Genomic DNA, 17,417 nt, shown 5'->3' with positions numbered 1-17,417 from the left:
AGGGCTACCCCTTGCAGACATGGCTCCTGATGCCGGTGAGAAATCCCACCACTGATGCAGAGGAGAGATACAATGCCTGCCATGGCGGGACAAGAGCCACCAATCGGCATGCTGAAAATGTGCTTCCGCTGCCTGAATAGATCGAGTGGTGCCCTGCGGTATGAACTGGATAGGGTGGCTCATATAGTTGCTGTTTGCTGTGCTCTGCACAACTACACACTCAATTGGGGGGAGGCCTTGCAGGATGAGGAGGGACATGAGCAGGACTCTTCCTCGGATGATGAGGATGCTGAGGACTTACAGCAGGAAAGGTACATGGGAGGACAGAGAGCATCCAGACACCGCATGCAGAGTGAGCAGCGAGCAAGGGATGCACAGCAATGCCTTATTAATCAAAGGTTCTCCATGCCATAGGGACCACCCTGGGCTCTGCAAGCCACACAGCACCCTCGTTCACCTGTTTGCAGCAGTCCGCATCTGTAACATCTTTGTCTCCACCATTACTGGCAGCAGCAGACTGATCTTCCTATTTCTACTCTTGCTAGTATGTGGAACTGGGAGTAATCCAATGATTATTACCTTCAAGGTCCTACTTTTTAATTTCCTCCCTAGCTCCTGAAAATCTAACTCTAGGACCACAATACCTGCCCTTTGTATGGCGTATGGATTGGTACCAAGGTGTACCATAACTTCTGGCTCACTCCCTTCCCCCTGTGGAATATTCTGCACCCTCTCCATGTTGTCCTCTACCCTGGCACCAGGGAGGTAAGACACCATGTGGGACTCAGTATGTCAGTGACAGAAATGCTTGTCCATCCCCTTAACGAGTATGTTTTCTCTGGAGCTGCAGTAATGCCTCCAAATTCTACCACAATCTACTTCAATATTACAACACAGATATACTGGAGCTTTCTGCACCTGTTCCTGTATGTATTCAAAAAAAAAATCACATGGAGATGGTTAGCACACAGCTACAGGCTAATGGTCCCAATGTCTCAGTCTAATGGTCTCCACTGTCTCTGTGGTAACACAGAGGCGGCACAGTGGCGCAGTGGTTAGCACCGCAGCCTCACAGCTCCAGCGACCCGGGTTCAATTCTGGAGTTTGCAAGTTCTCCATGTGTCTGTGTGGGTTTCCTTCGGGTGCTCCAGTTTCCTCCCACATGCCAAAGACTTGCAGGTTGATAGGTAAATTGGCCATTATAAATTGCCCCTAGTATAGGCAGGTGGTAGGGAAATATAGGGACAGGTGGGGATGTGGTATATGGAGTTAGTATAAATGGGTGGTTGATGGGCGGCACAGACTCGGTGGGCTGAAGGGCCTGTTTCAGTGCTGTATCTCTAAACAAACCTCCTTTTTTGATAACACTTTGCCTGCCAGGGATATTGCTTCTAGAGAGGGCCTGCTTTATTTCACTGTATAGTGTGACCATAAATGCTTAGACCACGCACTGGTGAAAGAACCTTCAGTTGACCTGTCACAATACCCCCTGCAAGCCCTGTCACAATACCCCTTCCAGGACTTAATGCAATACCCCCTCCAGCGCCTGTCACAATACCTCCTCCAGGGCCTGTCACAATACCTCCTCCAGGGCCTGTCTAAATACCCCCTCCAGGGCCTGTCTAAATACCCCCTCCAGGGCCTGTCACAATACCCCCTCCAGCGCCTGTCACAATACCCCCTCCAGGGCCTGTCTCAATACCACCTCCAGGGCCTGTCGCAATACCCCCTGCAGATCCTGGCACAATACCCCCTCCAGGGCCAGTCTCAATACCCCCTCCAGGGCCAGTCACAATACCCCCTCCAGGGCCTGTCTCAATACCACCTCCAGGGCCTGTCGCAATACCCCCTGCAGATCCTGGCACAATACCCCCTCCAGGGCCAGTCTCAATACCCCCTCCAGGGCCAGTCTCAATACCCCCTCCAGTGCCTGTCACAATACCCCTCCAGGGCCTGTCACAATACCCCTGCAGGGCCTGTCACAATACCCCCTCCAGTGCCTGTCACAATACCCTTCCAGGGCCTGTCACAATACCCCTGCAGGGCCTGTCACAATACCCCTGCAGGGCCTGTCACAATACCCCCTCCAGTGCCTGTCACAATACCCTTCCAGGGCCTGTCACAATACCCCTGCAGGGCCTGTCACAATACCCCTTCCAATGCCTGTCACAATACCCCCTCCAGGGCCTGTCACAATACCCCTCCAGGGCCTGTCACAATACCCCTGTAGGGCCTGTCACAATACCCCCTCCAGGGCATGTCACAGTACCCCCTCCAGGGCCTGCCACAATATCCCTCCAGGGCCTGTCTCAATACCCCCTCCAGGGCCTGTCACAATACCACTCCAGGGCCTGTCACAATACCCCTTCCAATGCCTGTCACAATACGCCTTCCAGGGCCTGTCACAATACCCCTTCCAGTGCCTGTCACAATACCCCCTCCAGGGCCTGTCGCAATACCCCTGCAGGGCCTGTCTCAATACCCCCTGCAGATCCTGGCACAATACCCCCTCCAGGGCCAGTCTCAATACCCCCTGCAGATCCTGGCACAATACCCCTTCCAGTGCCTGTCACAATACCCCCTCCAGTGCCTGCCGCAATACCCCTTCCAGTGCCTGCCGCAATACCCCTGCAGGGCCTGTCACAATACCCCTTCCAATGCCTGTCACAATACCCCTTCCAGGGCCTGTCACAATACCCCTTCCAATGCCTGTCACAATACCCCTTTCAGAGCCTGTCACAATACCACTCCAGGACCTGTCACGATACCCCTTCCAATGCCTGTCACGATACCCCTTCCAATGCCTGTCACGATACCCCTTCCAATGCCTGTCACAATACCCCTTCCAATGCCTGTCACAATACCCCTTCCAGGGCCTGTCACAATACCCCTTCCAATGCCTGTCACAATACCCCTTTCAGAGCCTGTCACAATACCACTCCAGGACCTGTCACGATACCCCTTCCAATGCCTGTCACGATACCCCTTCCAATGCCTGTCACAATACCCCTTCCAATGCCTGTCACAATACCCCTTCCAATGCCTGTCACAATACCCCTTTCAGAGCCTGTCACAATACCACTCCAGGACCTGTCACGATACCCCTTCCAATGCCTGTCACGATACCCCTTCCAATGCCTGTCACAATACCCCTTCCAATGCCTGTCACAATACGCCTTCCAGGGCCTGTCACAATACCCCTTCCAGTGCCTGTCACAATACCCCCTCCAGGGCCTGTCGCAATACCCCTGCAGGGCCTGTCTCAATACCTCCTGCAGATCCTGGCACAATACCCCCTCCAGGGCCAGTCTCAATACCCCCTCCAGGGCCTGTCTCATTACCCCCTCCAGTGCCTGTCACAATACCCCTGCAGGGCCTGTCACAATACCCCTGCAGGGCTTGTCACAATACCCCCTCCAGTGCCTGTCACAATACCCTTCCAGGGCCTGTCACAATACCCCTGCAGGGCCTGTCACAATACCCCTTCCAATGTCTGTCACAATACCCCCTCCAGGGCCTGTCACAATACCCCCTCCAGGGCCTGTCACAATACCCCTCCAGGGCCTGTCACAATACTCCTGTAGGGCCTGTCACAATACCCCCTCCAGGGCATGTCACAGTACCCCCTCCAGGGCCTGCCACAATATCCCTCCAGGGCCTGTCTCAATACCCCCTCCAGTGCCTGTCACAATACCCCCTCCAGGGCCTGATGCAATACCCATTCCAGGGCCTGTCACAAAACCCCTCCAGGGCCTGTCACAATACCACTCCAGGGCCTGTCACGATACCCCTTCCAATGCCTGTCACAATACCCCTTCCAATGCCTGTCACAATACCCCTTCCAGTGCCTGTCACAATACCCCCTCCAGTGCCTGCCGCAATACCCCTTCCAGTGCCTGTCACAATACCCCTGCAGGGCCTGTCACAATACCCCTTCCAATGCCTGTCACAATACCCCTTCCAGGGCCTGTCACAATACCCCTTCCAATGCCTGTCACAATAACCCCTCCAGGGCCTGATGCAATATCCCTTCTAATGCCTGTCACAATACCCCTTCCAATGCCTGTCACAATACCCCTTTCAGAGCCTGTCACAATACCACTCCAGGACCTGTCACAATATCCCCTCCAGGGCCTGTCTCAATATCCCCTCCAGGGCCTGTCTCAATACCCCTCCAGGGCCTGTCTCAATACCCCCTCCAGGGCCTGATGCAATACCTCCTCCAGGGCCTCACAATACCCCTTCCTGGGCCTGTCACAATACCCCTTCCAGGACCTGTCTCAATACCCCTCCAGGGCCTGATGCAATACCCCTTCCAGTGCCTGTCACAATATCCCTTCCAATGCCTGTCACAATACCCCTTCCAATGCCTGTCTCAATACCCCCTCCAGGGCCTGATGCAATACCCCTTCCAATGCCTGTCACAATACCCCTTCCAGGGCCTGTCACAATACCCCTTCCAGCGCCTGTCTCAATACCCCTTCCAGCGTCTGTCACAATACCCCCTCCAGTGCCTGTCACAATAACCCTTCCAGGGCCTGTCTCAATACCTCCTCCAGGGCCTGTCTCAATACCTCCTCCAGTGCCTGTCTCAATACCTCCTCCAGTGCCTGTCTCAATACCCCCTCCTGGGCCAGTCTCAATACCCCTTCCAGGGCCTGTCTCAATATCCCCTCCAGGGCCTGTCTCAATATCCCCTCCAGGGCCTGTCTCAATACCCCTCCAGGGCCTGTCTCAATACCCCCTCCAGGGCCTGATGCAATACCTCCTCCAGGGCCTCACAATACCCCTTCCTGGGCCTGTCACAATACCCCTTCCAGGACCTGTCTCAATACCCCTCCAGGGCCTGTCTCAATACCCCTCCAGGGCCTGTCACAATACCCCTTCCGGGTCCTGATGCAATACCCCCTCCAGCGCCTGTCACAATACCGCCTCCAAGGCGTGTCACAATACCCCTTCCAGGACCTGATGCAATATCCCTTCCAGGACCTGTCACAATACCCCTTCCAATGCCTGTCTCAATACCCCCTCCAGGGCCTGATGCAATACCCCTTCCAATGCCTGTCACAATACCCCTTCCAGGGCCTGTCACAATACCCCTTCCAGCGCCTGTCTCAATACCCCTTCCAGCGTCTGTCACAATACCCCCTCCAGTGCCTGTCACAATAACCCTTCCAGGGCCTGTCTCAATACCTCCTCCAGGGCCTGTCTCAATACCTCCTCCAGGGCCTGTCTCAATACCTCCTCCAGTGCCTGTCTCAATACCTCCTCCAGTGCCTGTCTCAATACCCCCTCCTGGGCCAGTCTCAATACCCCTTCCAGGGCCTGTCTCAATATCCCCTCCAGGGCCTGTCTCAATATCCCCTCCAGGGCCTGTCTCAATACCCCTCCAGGGCCTGTCTCAATACCCCCTCCAGGGCCTGATGCAATACCTCCTCCAGGGCCTCACAATACCCCTTCCTGGGCCTGTCACAATACCCCTTCCAGGACCTGTCTCAATACCCCTCCAGGGCCTGTCTCAATACCCCTCCAGGGCCTGTCACAATACCCCTTTCGGGTCCTGATGCAATACCCCCTCCAGCGCCTGTCACAATACCGCCTCCAAGGCGTGTCACAATACCCCTTCCAGGACCTGATGCAATATCCCTTCCAGGACCTGTCACAATACCACAGGTGTAGCCTGTGATATGCACTGGTAGCAGGAGAGGGTTCTTCATGGTCTGCATGGTCTCACAGCATAGAGTTAAAGTATTCTTTGTATTTATTCAAATAATTTATTTCTTTTACAGATTGCAGACTTTGGACTCTCAAACCTGTACCAGAAGGACAAATTTTTGCAAACATTCTGCGGGAGCCCACTTTATGCTTCACCAGAAATCATCAATGGCCGTCCATATCGTGGCCCAGAGGTCAGTGTCACAGGGTGGAGAATTAACCAGCGCTTTATCTGGTTAGTGGCAAAGGCTGGAGGATAAGCCAGCGAGTTACCTGGTTAGTGCCAGAAGCTGGTGAATAAATCAACACTCTACCTACTGGTGCTAGACTATCCTGGCAGGAATAGTTATTGACTGGTGAAGTATTTGAGATTTTTAATTTATTGGTAGGTAGTTGTTTTTAATTATCGGTCAGTCAGTTAAAGGGTCGTTTAATTATTAATTTTTGACTATTCTTCATAACTGCATTTTAATAATTGTCAGCAGGCCTGCTTGGTCAATGAAACACGGAATATATGAATGATTTATTGTGACTTACTCAGTCGATCCAAACAATTTGATGAAGAGTGGATTGTGCAGGCAAGTCGCAGAGTGAGGCAGTAAAGAACCAAGATTTCAACTTCTATACTGCAGTGCATCCAGGGCAAATGGAAAGAAATCCTGGAACTTTCAACAGGGAAAAACATTGTTCGGAGTTATCACAATCACAGCCACATTACAGAATTGTTCTCGAGATTTGATTTCAGAAAGCTTTACTGTGGGGATTTATGGAAAAATTGTTATGAATAAATGTGCATAAGCCATGCTTCCAAAGCTCTATATTGCAAAATTTTCCTTAAAGGATGTAACACAGGTCATCAGACTCAGGTGGGCAGCTGTTAGAGGCCAGAAGAACCACAGTATGGAGTTGGTGGCAGATAGGTCTGGTGTTAGTACTGACTGGACTCACAGGACGACATTAACTCAATCTCAAAGCACCATTATCACCCAGGCCAGGAGCCGGGAACTCCACAGGTTATTGTGTGCACAATTACGGATATACTGCAGGATTTTCAATCTCGAAATGGCTGTGAGTTTGTGTATCTATGGGAGCTGTCGCAATCTGTTATATATTGCTGCACAGTGTATGTGATTGCGTGTTCCTCTCTGTTACTATCACAGGTAGACTGCTGGGCCCTTGGTGTACTTCTCTATACTCTGGTTTACGGGGCTATGCCATTTGATGGTTGCGACCACAGAACCCTCGTCAGGCAGATCAGCAATGGAGATTACTGCGAACCAACTCCACCGTCAGGTACGGGACAGTTGGTAAGAAGGTGCTATTAACATTATATTGATAAGTTTAATGTCAATTGCAAACAACCATTTAGAATCCATAATTTACGTTAAAATGAGTGAACATTTCAAAATGTAAAGCTTAATCCAAAGCAGCCAATGTAATAGTGTTTAACAGATTTATTAGTGTTCCTGAGGAGGTGACTGGACAGATAATGGGACTGCAGTATTTTTGTTAATGAGTTTTCAGAGGGTGACTGTAAGGTGTATCACCACACACAATGGATAGTGTTGGAACAGAGAGTCGGGGTAAACAGGTGTCACTTGGACCGGTGAAGAGTTGGAAGTGGTGTTTCAGCAGGGTGGGGGTGGGGTTTGGGGTGGGGTTCAGAAATTGTGTTCCCAGGGGGCAGTACTGGATCCACTTTTGTTCTTGGACAGGCTGTCTTTTTCTATTACATATATTTATTAAAATAGGGCAAAAGAACTTGCATTTATATAGCTCCTTTCACAACCTCAGGATGTCCCAAAGTACCAGAGATGGGAAACTATAGTTATGAGGAAATCTGAAAGGAGTTTCAGGAGTGGTTTTTAAAATGATGAAGGTTTCGGAGAAAGTGAATAGGGAAAGCCAATTTCCTCTAGTTGGGGATTTTATGATAAGGACTAATCAATTTAAACTTATCACCAAGAGAGTGATGAGTGATTAAAAGAAATTTCTTCACACCAAGGACCTCGGAATATTTTATCATTTGGAGTGGCTGAAACAGAAAGCATTGCATCTTTCAAAGGAAAATTGGATAAATGTTTGAAAGAGAGGAAGATACAGGGCTATTGTGTGAGAATGGGGCAGTGGGATTAATTTGGGATTGATACAGGGCTATGGGGAGAGAGGGGGGCAGTGGGATTAATTTGGGATTGCATGAGTTAAAAAGTCGGCACAGACACAATGGGATGAATGGCCGCATCCTTTTCTGGAAACTTCTGTGGCTCTGAGAGAAGCTAAGTATAAGAGTTGTTGTGAGCACTAAGTCAGTGTTCGTTTGTGTCACGCTTTTTGAGTGTGCAGCTCATTTCCCAGTACTTCAAAAGACAAATATCTGAAATGAACCCTCCACAAGCATTCTCTGTAGCACTTTGAACAATTTATGTAGTCAGTAAGAGTAGAAATTTCACCAAATTATTAAAACACTAAGATCATCCCAATGGGGGTGGATTCCCCTGTTGATGTCAGCGGAAGAAGCTCATGATATCACAGGGGAAGTTCCACCCACAATCTCTCCGAGCCAGCAGACCTGATGCACTGAGGGGCAGCCATGAGTCAGCAGTTCTGTCCCATTATTATATTCAACATTATGGGCCAATTAACTAGAAAGTTTTGCTTCTTCAAGTGAGAGTGCTGGGAAATATAGGATATTGTCATATATCCCTGTTATCTTTGTCTGTAGATATTATATGATATCTCTGCCTCTCTTTCCTCCTTTAAAACATTGTGTAAAACCTTCCTCCTTCATCAAGCTTTTGGTCATCTGCCCTAATGTCTCCTCATGTGGCTGGGTCTCATATTTTGTTTGATAACACTCCTGCGAGGTTCTTTGAGACATTTTACTTTGTTATAAGCACTTTATTATTACAAGCTGTTGTCCTTATTTGAAGATGCTGTAGTGTATAGCCCTGTTGCCCTTACATGGGGTATTAAAGGATTTTGTTGTATATCCGTGTTGCCCTTGTGTGGAGATACTATAGAATAACTCCACCTCTCTGGAGATTCAGCAATGGTAATGTCATTGATTGTCAAAGAGAGATGGTTAGATTCTCTCTTGTTGGAGATGGCCATTGCCTGACTTGTGCAGTGTGAATGTTACTTGCCACTTAATCAGCCCAAGTCTGAATGTTGTCCAGGTCTTGCTGCATTTCTACATGGACTGCTTCAGTATCTGAGGAATTACGAATGGATCTGAACACAGTGCAATCAAATATCTCCACTTCTGACATTAGGATAGAGGGAAGGTCATTGATGAAGCAACTGAATATGGTTGGGCCTAGGACATTAACCTGAGGAACTCCGGCGCATTGGCCTGGGCTTTAGATCAACATCCCATCGACTTTTTTTTGTTGTGCGCGCAACCTATTCATTTCAATGCGTGGGCCCTTTAAATTTTTTTACACGACCACAGAGGCATGGTAATTTAAAGGGGCTGACTTGTGCTCAGCCAGCACGGGAACTTATGGGTTGTTGTGCGGCCGTGCAGCTTAGAGGGAACATTGGCTGAGATATTTAGCCTCCAACAACCATGACCATCTTCCTTTGTGCCAGATCTGACTCCAACCAGCAGAGAGCTTTGCTCCTGTTTCCCATTGACTCCAGTTTTGCTAGGGCTCCTTGATGCCATACTCGGTCAAATGATGCCTTGATGTCAAGGGCAGTCACTCTCACCTTACTTCTGGAATTCAGTTCTTTTGTCCATGTTTGGATCAAGAGTGTAATGAGGGTTGGAATTTTAGGCCCCCCCTCCCACCCTGGGAGGCGGAGGGTGCGTAAAATCAAGTGGGATGTGGGGGGGTGCCATGCCCGTCGCCTACCTGCCCCTGCTACTATTTTACCAGCAGCAGGGGAGGGTGGCAAATGACCGACCCACCCCAAGCCAATTGAGGCCCTTACTTCCACTTAATTACCATTTAAGGGCCTCCTGCTGCCGCCACTGGTATTTTACCAGTAGCGGATGGGCACTTCAGCACCTGAGGAGGTTGCCTAGTAATACCTGGTGGCCTCCTTGTGGGCATGGGGTCCCTCCTGATCGGGAACCCTGAGCCCCAAAGAGGGCCCCCTGCCCAGCAACACAAGCCATTCCTGCTTGCCGGAGCCCAGCCACTTGTCTCCGGCGAGGCCCGAACTCCACTTACCTTTTTGAAGGGCGATGACCTTTCCTTGCTGGGTGCAGTCCCAGCAATGGCCACCACTCCCAGTGGCGCTGCTGGGCCTGAAGAGCTACTGGTCCTCTGATTGGCCAGCACCACTTGGAGGTGGGACTTTCTGCCTCAGAGGGGCAAGAAGTTGCATCTGAGGCCAGTTAAGGGCCTGAGGTACATAAAATTGCAGGTTGGCAAGAATGAGCAGAGGCAAGCTCACCCTCGACTTTTCAGCCGGTGGGTAAGGCCACCACCACAAGACAAAATTCCTACCAAGGTCTCGAGGTAAGTTGTCCTGATGGAACCCAAACTGAGCATCGGTGAGCAGGTCATTGCTGAGTAAGTGCTGCTTGATAGCACTGTTAATGATGCCTTTCATCGCTTTGCTGATAATTGATGGGTGGCAATTGGTCAGATTGGATTTGACCTGCTTTTTGTGGCCAGGACATAGCTGGACAGTTTGTCACATTATTGGGTGGATGCCAGTGTTGTTGTGGTATTAAATAAGAACATCAGAAATAGTAGCAGGAGTAGGCCATTCAGCCCTTCGAGCCCACTCCGCCATTCAGTGAGATCATGGTTGATCTACTTCAACACCATTTTCCTGCACTCTCCCCGTATCCTTGATGTTTTTAATATGTAGAAATCTATCAATTTCTGTCTTGAACATACTCAATGACTGAGCTTCCACAGCCCTCTGGGGCAGAGAATTCCAAAGAATCACCACCATCTGAGTGAAGAAATTCCTCTTCATCTCAGTCCTAAATGGCCTGCCCTTTATTCTGAGACTGTGTTCCCTGGTTATCGACTCCCCATCCAGGAGAAACATCTTTCCTGCACCTAGCCTGTTGAGCCCTGTAAGAATTTTGTATGTTAGGATGAGATCACCTCTCAGTCTTCTAAACTCCAGAGAACTGACAGGGTTCTGATGAAAGGTCACTGACTGAGTATTTCCAGCGTTTTTTGTTTTTATTTCAGATTTCCAACATCTGCAGTATTTTGCTTTAATTTTATGTGTATGAGATATGAGTACTGATTATAACATTAGAACTCGCATACCAAGGATTCCAGGAGATTGAAAATGTGTTGTCTTGCCTACATATACTGACCTCTACAATACTGCTAAAACTCCCCTGGAGCTTCAATGTCTCTGTATTTTCGTGTTTAATTGCATCCTCCTAACATGCTGCCATTATGTCAACACATTCTGTTCCATCCATAACACAATGTTATTCATGTAGCTGCCTCCCTACAGTCACTCAACTGATTTACTCAACATCCACTACATTTCTTACTTCTTATTTCTTCTCAAGGATGGCAATTGTTTCCCGTGCTCCAGGCGTGTTTAGCCATTGCAGAATGTGGCTATATATTTTAAAAGCTTCCTATGGCTATTCTTCCTCACAGACAGGATAGGAGTTTCTGACACATCAAAGTGATAAAGTGCCAAAGGTCATTTATACTGATGAATGTCATGGGTGGGATGTACATAGTGATTAACAAGAAGTCAAGATCAGTTCTGTAATCAGTGGCACTAGAAAGCAATCATCTTAAATGTAACTGTCTACTCCTTGTCCTCGGCAGATGCCCGCGGCCTGATCAGGTGGATGTTGATGGTGAATCCAGAGCGTCGAGCCACTATTGAGGATATTGCTAATCACTGGTGGGTGAACTGGAGTTACCAGGTGAGTGTGTGTGACTGTGATCCAGCTGAAGGATCAGACTCTCCTCTCCTAGCTCGGTTTATTGGTTGGCAATATCACTCGCGTTGTTCACAGTCAGAGGGTGAGTCAAAGATAAAATGCCCGGTCAAGCAGTACAAATGGGAGGCAACGCTAGCAGTCCAGACAGCTGTAAAGAAATCCAAGAAAGGGAATGACATTGCATACAGTCTTCAGGAAAGAGCATCCACTAACACTGCAGCCAAGTGCGTTTTGAAAAGGCCCAAAGGAATTTTAAAGAGGAGGACTAACAATGACTATCGCTCTCACAGTACAGGGGCTGTGGAAGGATTATCAGAGCATGAACTGGGCAGGACTGGGCTCTCTGCTGGAGCCAGTGGGCGGCTTGAAGCAGCTCCTCTGCCCACACAAACTACTGAACACTCAATCTTGTTGCCAAAGAAGGGAATCCTGAAAAAAACACAGCACAGAGAGTCCGGCTACTATTCCTCGCCAGAACACAGTGAATCCTCTGAGCTCCTGGACCGGGGCTGTGCTGCTGGTACCAATTCCAACTCCTCCACTAAACATGGTGTAGGATTAAAGGGCCCTAGCACGATTGCATATGGAAGGAAAGGAATTCTGAAGCATGCTGGCAGGTTTTCAGCTTGTGTTGTTAACAGACAATCAGCCAGCTCATCACCAGGAGTTACAGAAGTGGCAGAGCAGATGATGGAGACTCAAATCTGTGGCCGCCCACCCACTGTAAGAAGTGAGGGCAGCCTCCTCTCCAATGAATCATTCAACCTGCTTGATTTACCAGAGGACAGGCTGATTCGCAGCTGTGTATCCGCAGAAAACCTGCTGCAACTCGAGGACTTAGAGGAGCTGAGGATTCGCCCACCGATTCACGACATGAAGCGTTTCCACCAACAGCTACGGGACAGCAGCTCTTCTCTGCTCACAGACATGGATGATGTCACTCAGCTCTACAAGAAAGCTCTAGAGATAAGCAGCAAGTTGGACTGAGACATGTGTAACAGCTGAGTGCGTGGGGTAACTATCAGACCCACTAAATAGGCTGGTTTCTCAGTGTTGGTGTTTCAGTTTGAGGACATCATGCTGCACAGAATAGACTCTGTGAGCGAGGAGTAAGGGGAGGGGAAGAAGCACAAAGCTTTTTGTGTTGACAGATCAATGCCAATGACAGGATCTGAAAACCAAGTGGATTTGTCAATGTAAGCAGCATTTGGCAATTATAGGGACGTTTTCTGAAGGTATTGATGCTATAAGGTATGTGAGGAATGAAGTGGGAACTCATTGAGGTTTGGACAAGAGCTAAACTGAGGATTGTACCCCTTAAACCATTTCCTACTCCTGGTATGGTGGTTATTGGTATATAGTTAATGTAAATCTCTTGTTATAACAAGTTTTCTTCCTGTCTTAAAAGGAGCTCCAATTTCAGAATAAAAGGAACTGAAACCCCAATAAACTGATTGAAGCACCATTTAGCCAGGTCCTGTATCTAGTTGCTGTAATAAGGTTTGAAAAGGGTGAAACTCCTGATAGTTGTTAATGAGAGAATGAGCAAGGCACTTCATCTGCATATTCACAAACTGAAACCAATGATTGCATCAGGCAGGAATCAGCACGTGTAGAATTTCATTGATATCTCGTTATTCCTATGAAACATAGAAAATAGGAGCAGGAGTAGGCCATTCGGCCCTTCGAGCCTTCTCCGCCATTCATTATGATCATGGCTGATCATCCAACTCAGTAACCTGTTCCCGCTTTCCCCCCATATCATTTGATCCCTTTCGCCCCAAGAGCTATATCTAACTCCTTCTTGAAAACATACAATGTTTTGGCCTCAACTGCTTTCTGTGGTAGCGAATTCCACAGGCTCACCACTCTCTGGGTGAAGAAATTTCTCCTCATCTCAGTCCTGAAAGGTTTACCCCATATCCTTAGACTATGACCCCTGGTTCTGGACTCCCCCACCATCGGGAACATCCTTCCTGCATCAACCCTGTCAAGTCCTGTTAGAATTTTATAGGTTTCTATGAGATCCCTCCTCAGTCTTCTGAACTCCAGCGAATATAATCCTTACCGACTCAATCTCTCCTCATACGTCAGTCCCGCCATCTCAGGAATTAGTCTGGTAAACCTTTGCTGCACTCCCTCTATAGCAAGAACATCCTTCCTCAGATAAGGAGACTAAAACTGCACACAATATTCCAGGTGTGGCCTCACCAAGGCCCTGTATAATTGCAGCAAGACATCCCTGCTCTGTACTCGAATTGTTTCGCTATGAAGGCCAACATACCATTTGTCTTTTTTACCGCCTGTTGCATCTGTATGCTTATCTTCAGCGACTGGTGTACGAGAACACCCAGGTCTCGCTGCATATTCCCTTCTCTCAGTTTATAGTCGTTCAGATAATAATCTGCCTTCCTGTTTTTGCTACCAAAGTGGATAACCTCACATTTATCCACATTATACTGCATCTGCCATGCATTTGCCCACTCACTCAACTTATCCAAATCACCCTGAAGCCTCTCTGCATCCTCCTCACAACTTACCCTCCCACCCAATTTTGTGTCATCTGCAAATTTGGAGATAATACATTTAGTTCCCTCATCTAAATCGTTAATATATATTGTGAATAGCTGGGGTCCTAGCACCGATCCCTGTGGTACCCCACTAGTCACTGCCTGCCATTCCGAAAAAGACCCATTTATCCCTACTCGTTTTCTGTCTGCCCACCAATTTTTTATCCATTGCAATACACTACTCCCAATCCCATGCACTTTAATTTTACACGCTAATCTCTTATGTGGGACTTTGTCAAAAGCCTTCTGAAAGTCCAAATAAACCACATCCACTGGCTCCCCCTCATCAACTCTACTGGTTACATCCTCGAAGAATTCTAGTAGATTTGTCAAACATGATTTCCCTTTCGTAAATCCATGCTGACTCTGCCCGATTCTACCACTGTTCTCTAAGTGCTCTGCTATGAAGTATTTGATAATGGACCCTAGAATTTTCCCCACTACCAACGTCAGGCTGACTGGTCTATAATTCCCTGTTTTCTACCTCCCTTTTTAAATAGTGGGGTTACATTAGCTACCCTCCAATCTGTAGGAACTGTTCCAGAGTCTATAGAATCTTGGAAGATGACCACCAATGCATCCACTATTTCTAGGCCACTTCCTTAAGTACTCTGGGATGCAGACCATCAGGCCCTGGGGATTTATCGACTTTCAATCCCATCAATTTCCCCAACACCATTTCTCTACTAATACTGATTTCTTTCCGTTCCTCTCTCTCACTACACCCTGTGTTCCCCAGAATTTCTGGTCTGATATTTGTGTCCTCCTTTGTGAAGACAGAACCAAAGTATGCATTTAGTTGGTCAGCCATTTCTTTGTTCCCTATAATAAATTCCCCTGTTTCTGACTGTAAGGGACCTACATTTGTCTTCACTAATCTTTTTCTCTTCACATACCTATAGAAACTTTTACAGTCAGTTTTTATGTTGCCTGCAAGCTTGTTCTCGTACTGTATTTTCCCCTTCTTAATCAATCCCTTGGTCCTCCTTTGCTGGAACTTGACTGGACAACATTTCTGTAGTATGTATTTTATTTATGTTTTAAATGTTGATTGTGATGTTATCTGTTTGTGTGCTTTTTATTTATTGGCCTCACAGCCATTTTAAAGATGTAATATATTGTGTGAAATGATAAAATTGTGCCAATGTTTTAATCCTAAATCAGAGCTTACAGTGGCCGATCTCTCTTTTTTTTGTCTGTATCTATGCAGGGTGTCACTGGGCAAATAGCCAGTCTGTACAGTTATCATTGAAGAAAGGAAAACCACTAACACCAGAACTGTTACTGTCCATTTCAATGCATTAAACTAGCTATGAATGAAAGACAATGTCTGTTTCCTTCATAAAAAAGATAATGTCAATTCATCATGTGAGCATTCCCTGTCATCAGTAATCTGTGTGTTACTGAATCAAGAGTAATAAATTTACTGTAATTCCCCTGAGCTGAAAACAAATGCAGGTACCAAATCTGGTTCTTTGATTTAAAACTGATTCAACATTTATTTTCACCAGGCAGATTGATTATCATTATTTCGATCTAAATCTGAACAAACAAACCCATTTAGATTTCTTTAATTACTGAGTGCTGATCGCAGATTTTGGTCTTTCACACACTCTGAATCACGACCTTCGCCTAGTTGGACAAAGGTAATAAGAGCAGGAACAAAAACAAGAAATGCTGGATTTAATTGTTCTTGTTTTTGTTTCAGATTTCCAGCATCCGCAGTATTTTGCCTTTATATTATTGTAATAAGAGCAGGAGTTTGGTTCTTTCTCTGCTGGCTGTTGTAGGAAGTCATTGCCTCAGCTCCTGATGTTTAAACGCTGAATCCTCCAGTCATTTGGTCATGTACTTGCTGGAACAGATCACAACTCTGACATATGTCTTCGATTAACCCTCGTAATTCATTGACACAGAGAGAAAGCCTGACACACTCATACTTACAACGTGCCAGTGAGAAAGCAAAGTACCCCAGCCACTGCACTGCTGTATCTGGGTGCTGGTTATTTGCCTATTTTACCAATTACAGCCAACACTTAGCCCTCAATCAACACCTCAAAAAACAGATTAACTGGTCACTTGTTTAAACTTACTCTCAAGATGTGGGTGACAGAACAAGGCAGCGTTTATTGCCCTTCCCCGGTTGCTGTGACGCCATCGAGGTCAGACTTGAGTCACATACAGGCCTAGACTGGGTAAGGATGGCAGCTTCCCGTCCCAAGACATTAGTGACTCAGTTGAGTGCCGACCCATGGATAGCCAGGCTTATTGAATTCAATTTCACAAAATAAGAACATTTATTGCCTTTATTAGTTGAGGCATAGAATATATGAGCTGGGAGGTTATACTGGACCTGTATAAAATACTGGTTAGGCCACAGCTGGAGCACTGCATGTAGTTCTGGTCACCTGACTATAGGAAAGATGTGATTGCACTAGAGAGGGTACAGAGGAGATTTACGAGGCTATTGCCTGGACTGGAAAACTTTAGTTATGAGGAAAGATTGGAAAGGCTGGAGTTGTTTTATTTGGAATAGAGGAGACTGAGGGGAGACTGAATTGAAGTGCAAAAAACTATGAGGTGTCTAGAGCGAGTGGACAGGTAGGCCCTATTCCCCTTGGTTGAGGGGTCCATAACCAGGGGGCATTGACTTTGGGTAAGAGGTAGAAGGTTTAGAGGAGATTTGAGAGGAAAGTTTGTCACCCAGAAGGTGGTGGGTTCTGGAACTCATTGCCTGAAAGGGTGGTAGAGGCAGAAACCCTCATAACATTGAAATTGTACTTGGATATGTACTTGAAGTGCGATAACCTACAAGGTTACGGACCAAGAGCTGGAAAGTGGGATTAGGCTGGATGGCTGCTTGCTGGCCGGCGTGGACATGATGGGCTGAATGGCCTCCTCTGTGCTGTAAATTTCTATGACTCTATGAAGAAAATTCCTCGGGTCGGAATTGTATTCAACCTCTGGGTTACTAATCCAGTACCATATCACTAAGCTACCTAAACTAACACCACCAAAACAGCTTATCTGTTCATTCATCGGGCGGCACAGTGGCGCAGTGGTTAGCACCGCAGCCTCACGGCTCCAGGGACCCGGGTTCGATTCCGGGTACTGCCTGTGTGGAGTTTGCAAGTTCTCCCTGTGTCTGCGTGGGTTTTCTCCAGGTGCTCCGGTTTCCTCCCACAAGCCAAAAGGTTGATAGGTAAATTGGCCATTATAAATTGTCACTAGTATAGGTAGGTGGT

General features: G+C 47.5%; 1 protein-coding gene across 1 annotated transcript in view; it reads left to right on the top strand.

Annotated features, from left to right (window-relative positions):
• The window catches only part of nuak1b (NUAK family, SNF1-like kinase, 1b), a 158,265-nt gene extending 142,903 nt beyond the window's left edge, over window positions 1-15,362 (top strand). Inside the window, exons 5-7 of the mRNA XM_068058748.1 lie at window positions 5,790-5,909; window positions 6,876-7,008; window positions 11,484-15,362. Coding sequence (XP_067914849.1) covers window positions 5,790-5,909; window positions 6,876-7,008; window positions 11,484-12,589 — 1,359 coding nt within the window. The 3' untranslated portion in view covers window positions 12,590-15,362. The remainder of the gene's footprint in view (window positions 1-5,789; window positions 5,910-6,875; window positions 7,009-11,483) is intronic.
• The last annotated feature ends 2,055 nt before the right edge of the window (window positions 15,363-17,417 follow it).

This window comes from Heterodontus francisci, chromosome 27 (genome assembly GCF_036365525.1).
Source record: "Heterodontus francisci isolate sHetFra1 chromosome 27, sHetFra1.hap1, whole genome shotgun sequence".
Lineage (NCBI taxonomy): Eukaryota > Metazoa > Chordata > Chondrichthyes > Heterodontiformes > Heterodontidae > Heterodontus > Heterodontus francisci.
The sequence above is the reverse complement of the archived record's forward strand: the minus strand, read 5'-3'. Positions and strand labels throughout refer to the sequence as shown.